The 5,164-nt window shown below is 41.2% G+C and overlaps 1 protein-coding gene across 1 annotated transcript; it reads right to left on the bottom strand.

Annotated features, from left to right (window-relative positions):
• Positions 1 to 2,442: 2,442 nt before the first annotated feature.
• On the bottom strand, positions 2,443 to 4,920 carry LOC104948289 (digestive organ expansion factor-like). Its single transcript, XM_010774490.1, has 3 exons — positions 4,811 to 4,920; positions 3,937 to 4,182; positions 2,443 to 3,097 (listed from the first exon to the last, which is right to left on the bottom strand). Exons 1-3 carry the CDS (start codon positions 4,903 to 4,905, stop codon positions 2,842 to 2,844), a joined length of 597 nt encoding a protein of 198 aa, XP_010772792.1. The 5' UTR covers positions 4,906 to 4,920; the 3' UTR covers positions 2,443 to 2,841.
• Between the last annotated feature and the right edge of the window lie 244 nt (positions 4,921 to 5,164).

Genomic DNA, 5,164 nt, shown 5'->3' with positions numbered 1-5,164 from the left:
GGTCAGATAAACAGAACAACTGAGTAAGCTGGGCTCATAAAGTCTATAAACTGGACCAGTTATTACCAGATTCTTCACACTCGTTCCCTTGGTTCTTACCGCTGGCATTGCTTATCCTTAAGCTTGTGTTTAACATCCACAAAAATCACTCCCGGAAGACATAACATACTTCACCTGAACCTTCTCACAGTTTAATGAAAACATTTGAAAAAACGGTTTTGAAAAATAGTCGCATTAGCATAAGTATTACTACTTTAATTATTCTGGCTTAAAACTCCTAAAGATTTCTTATTCTTAAAATAACGGCAACAGCTCCAGTAATTAAAAGCTGCAAGTAGGCAGTTTATTTGGGCTTCTTCTGTCAAAGAGAGCCAAAAAATGAGAATAGCAGCCCTTATCCTCCCGCTCCTCTCCTTCTGTCTTAACCCTTCCCAGACATTTTCCCCGCTTCCTTTGTGTATTCCTTTTGGTGACACATTCCACGTGTGATTGTGAGGACTGACCGTTGAGCGGTCCCGACCAAGCAAGTGGAGGCAGACGGCAGAACGTCCAAAAATACTAACCGGGGTGTGGGCATTTATTAAAGACATTACACAACAGCTATCCTGCTGCTGCTGTTTCACGTCGAGCCCAGCCTGCCAGCCACCAGGTCTTCACACACCAACTACCAGCTCTCAAGACACAGCATCCTAAATACACACACAGACTAACAAGACACAGGGTGTATGGGGGAGGCAGATTAGACACAGGTGAGGGTTTGAGGAGTAACACAGGCACCAGTGTGAGACAAATCGGATAATCCAACAGGAGGGAACCACAGAGACGACCGGAAACAACAGAACAAGATGAGGGGGTGAAACTGTATATAATTAATGCCATTTAAGTAAATAGCAGTGAACGGCGGTGCTGTCGTTACCAGTGATCGTAATTATTCAAATTCTGCCCGTTGTTTTTGCCAACATGTATTTGTAAAGCCCTTTAAGATACTGTGTCTAGCAAGGGCTCTAGCTGAGATGACAATAGCGGCTGTTGCTGATAGTTTTACCGTCTCATGTTGAATGTTTTGACTGTCTGTTATATTTAAATAGCTCTTTTACTGGACTTTTTAGTGTACAGGTTTTACTATTATGCTGCTGTGTTTATTGTATTTTGTAACTCGTCTTATCTTAAAGCTGACTAACCGCTCAAAAGCACCTCACCTCCATCATTATGAAGTGCTTTGAGCAGTTAGTCAAACCTTCATCACCTCCTCCTCCCCTGACTCTCTGGACCCCCTGCAGTTTGCCTACAGAGCCAAACAGGTCCACAGACGACGTCATAGCCCTCACCATCCACACTGCCCTCTCACACCTGGACCAGAGGAACACATATGTGAGAATGCTGTTCATTGACTACAGTTCAGCCTTCAATACCATTGTGCCCTCCAAGCTGGTCATCAAGCTCAGAGACCTCGGGCTCAACAGCGCCCTCTGTGACTGGATCCTGAACTTCCTGACGGGCATACCCCAGGCTTCTTCCTCCTCAGGCTGAGGAGGTTCAACATGGACTCCAGGATACTCTGCAACTTCTACCATAGGTAGAACCATAGAGAGCATCCTGACCTTCTACAGGTGCACCATAGAGAGGATCCTGACTGGCTGCATCACGGCCTGGTACGGCAGCTGCACCGCCCTCAATCGTAAGGCTTGACAGAGGGTGGTAAAAACTGCACAGAACATCACCAGGACAGAGCTGCCATCCATGGAGGACCTTTACTCCCAGCGGCTCAGGAAGAAATCCCTCCGGATTATCAAAGACCCCCATCACCCCAGCCACAAACTGTTCAGTCTGCTGCCGTCTGGCAGGCGTTACCGAAGCATCCGGACTAAAAGCACCAGACTCAGAGACAGTTTCATCCCACAGGCAATAAGACTGCTTAACAACTGAACTGCTGAAACAACATCCATAACATTCATCTGCTACTTAGCAATTATTTGTCTATTTTCTAATATATCATTCCAATAATTTTCGAACTATTTTTATTTTGTATTTACTATATTACTATTTACTTGCACTATATTTTTCTGTTTCTGTGTTATTGTGTTGCACTGTTGGAGGAGCCTGTGACCTAAGAATTTCATCGGCATAACTACTCTGTAGCTATGTTCGTAAGACAAAATAAAGAACCTTGAACCTTAAAGCTCAACTATTCACCACCACTTTCCTGATAATGTCCAACTATTTTTGATGTGCGTCTTATTTTGGGGGGGTTCCTTTGAAGTGTTAAAAATTATGACATTATGCCGTTTATTGTTTTCACCATCTTAAAACAGCGTTTGCAAAAATGCCATAGTAAAGACTTCTTTGAACCTTCTATAAAAACGTTACCACAGGTGTTTAAGTATAGCTTTCTCCTAGATATTTAATGTACAATGATGCCAAGAATAAGCTGTGTACCCCAGCTTTAATTTGAAAGGCTTTTATATTGGGTTTGCCATCATTGTTACAACCATAGTGAATAAGGACAGGTATTGCTACAAATATGAACTTTTAACAATTAAAAAGGGAAGAAAAATGTATGTATATAAACTGGAAATACATTCATTCAACATTTCAACAGCCTGATCACCTAGGAGCTTTAGAACACAGTTTGACTATTTGCTATGATCTCTTCATTTTCTGATCAATATCTCTGGATGGCTTCCATCTACGACACACTAACCAAACCCATAATTATGTTTTAATCTAGTCATGTATCACAAGGCGACTTTCATTCAACAACAGATCCTCCTGCTGTAACGGTGGACAGTAGATATCTCCCTTGGTTTTATGAAGTGTCTCTCTTTAATGTGTCCCTCTCCATCAGGAAGCTTTATCCTCCCCTCCTGTAACAAAGAGGTGAACAGTCTTGTTGGAGTGCAGCATCTGTCCGGCTCGCTGCACTCCAGAGATGGCAGCTAACTTGTGGGCATCGTAGCGGGAGTAGAGGGCGGTGCAAGTCCAGCTGGCCTCCTCCCCCCGACCCCCCGCTGCCAGCATGTTACACACCTCGCTGTAGAAGTGCGGGTAGGAGGGCAAGCCATAAAATATCAGGTTCTGGATCCCTTTGATGGTATACCTAAATAAAAAAAATGGAGAAAGCAGAGTTTAAACGTTACATTTAAAACGTTTTTCATATCACAGACTGTCTGTTATGTCTGTGTAACAGGTATTCAATTACAGTTCTTCAAAGATATTTTTACAACACTTCAACAAGTACTTTCCAACTGTAGGAAGCAATCATTTCTGATTATTGCTTCCTACTGATATAAATACAGTAAACAGTGTTTAGTGTATACAGTTTCTCTCCTACAAAAATGGGCATAAGAGGGCCTCTTTAAGAAAGAAAAAGGATATCTGTAATAAGGCCTTCAGATACACAGGAAATCACCAGGAGTGTTACAACACCTAGTCAAATCATGATTCTATCAGAATACCTTCAGAAACATATGAAGAACAACAGAATTACGATGTTAATTTGTCTCATTAAAAAAACGTATTAGTGTTTTTAATAACAATTGACTACAATAAAGAAACAAAAGACAGTGACAGTCATTTCCAAATGACATGAGTAAAACAGATATGATTGGATTGAACTCCACACATAAAGTAAGAGGTCCCTGAACTCTTTAAAAGGAATGACATCTGTTATTCATTTGTTAGGGCAACAAGTGATGTTTACTCTTTTCAACAGTAATAAAGTTAACAGTCTTTGACACTAGCACGGTCACTTTGACCGTTTTCAAATGTTTTATGTGCAATAACTTAAAAACTAAAGATAAGGGTGCATCTTCATTGCTTAGCAACTATCATGTATCCATCAAAAGATATCGCCGGCAGTCCCAAGTGCTGTTTGTATATGCTCATGCTCATCAGTACACTTATTGTTAAGGCTATCAGTTTATAAAAAGAGCTGACCTCTTGTAGAAGTGGAAGCGTTCTGTGAAGAGCAGGAACTGATGATCTCCTTTCTGGAAGAAGTGTCGGGCTCGTGACACCTCCGACTTGCTTGAGTACTCGCAGATGCTGGCGAAGTTGATCTCCTCTTTCTTCATGTGGTTGCGCAACCGGACGTAGTCAAAGTAAGACGGGACGTAGATCAGCGTGTGGGACATAACAGAGTCCCTGTACTGAGGCAGCACTTTATCTAAAAAGAACTGAAACCTACGGGCAGGGTGGGGAACAGCGGGAATAAAACAAGAGCTTTATATTTTGTTCGGATGAACCGAGCGATTGTCGGATTCAAATGTCAGACCAAAAGATGTGCTCAAATAAAGGAGCTGAACATTTACAGTAAAATTACTGTATTAGTTGTTTTTCCTTGTTTAAAAAAAAGGGCATTATAGTAAATTATATAATTTTCTATGATTTTTTTATCTGGTATTACCCACAAAGTCCTTATATTCACATTACTGATGATTGTTTATCGAAAACCTCATTACAAAAACCACCAACCCTACAATATTGTTGCAATATCCATATAGAGGTATTTCGTAACAAAATATATTGGGTCTAGGATAAGATCAATATCGCACAAATCTATATCTTAACTTAGCAGGTACGTTTAGTTTTTTTTAGCATCAGAAATATCCTGTGGCAGCTGTCTCTTTAACCATGGAAACAAGAGCTGCTAATTGTCACACATTTACTGGTGTCAGGGTAAAAGTGGTAGTCTACTGTGTTGCTCAATGAATCAATGGCCACATGATATTTACCGTGAAGCATATCAAAAACCCTGGTCTATCTCATAGAGACCACACTTGGTCAGGCATTAGGTTATTGACCAGTTTACCGTGCATCATGGTCCATGAAGCTGTCGGAGGGGAACATCTGGAACACGTGAGGCAGCTGAACCAGCACCTGGCAGATTGAGCCAGTTTCCGGCATGTTCTTGGTCGCAATCTGTGAGTTAAAAAAAAGAGGGAAATCAACTTTAAAATAACCAACATAATCGAATTGCAGTGCAGAAACCAGGGATTTCTTCAGATATCCAGGGCCCAGGAGTTCAAAACTTTTAATCCCTATCTGATATGATCAGATTTGGATTTTGGGGAGTTCAAAACCAAAAAACAGGATTAGGATCACTTTCATATCCGATCAGATCAGGAAATCCAATCCAAGCTTTAATGTGGATCAAATCTTCAAA

The sequence above is a fragment of the Notothenia coriiceps genome, unplaced genomic scaffold, assembly GCF_000735185.1.
Source record: "Notothenia coriiceps isolate Sejong01 unplaced genomic scaffold, NC01 NC01_scaffold00000339, whole genome shotgun sequence".
Lineage (NCBI taxonomy): Eukaryota > Metazoa > Chordata > Actinopteri > Perciformes > Nototheniidae > Notothenia > Notothenia coriiceps.
The sequence above is the reverse complement of the archived record's forward strand: the minus strand, read 5'-3'. Positions and strand labels throughout refer to the sequence as shown.

Bases quoted from the DNA above. Each gene is read 5' to 3' on its own strand.
- LOC104948289 (XM_010774490.1), bottom strand. From the start codon at position 4,905: ATGCCGGAAACTGGCTCAATCTGCCAGGTGCTGGTTCAGCTGCCTCAC. The intron at 4,183-4,810 runs GTAAACTGGTCA...CCCTGCCCGTAG, and splicing joins TTCATGGACCATGATGCACG to GTTTCAGTTCTTTTTAGATA. The intron at 3,098-3,936 runs GTCAGCTCTTTT...TTTTTTATTTAG, and splicing joins CGCTTCCACTTCTACAAGAG to GTATACCATCAAAGGGATCC.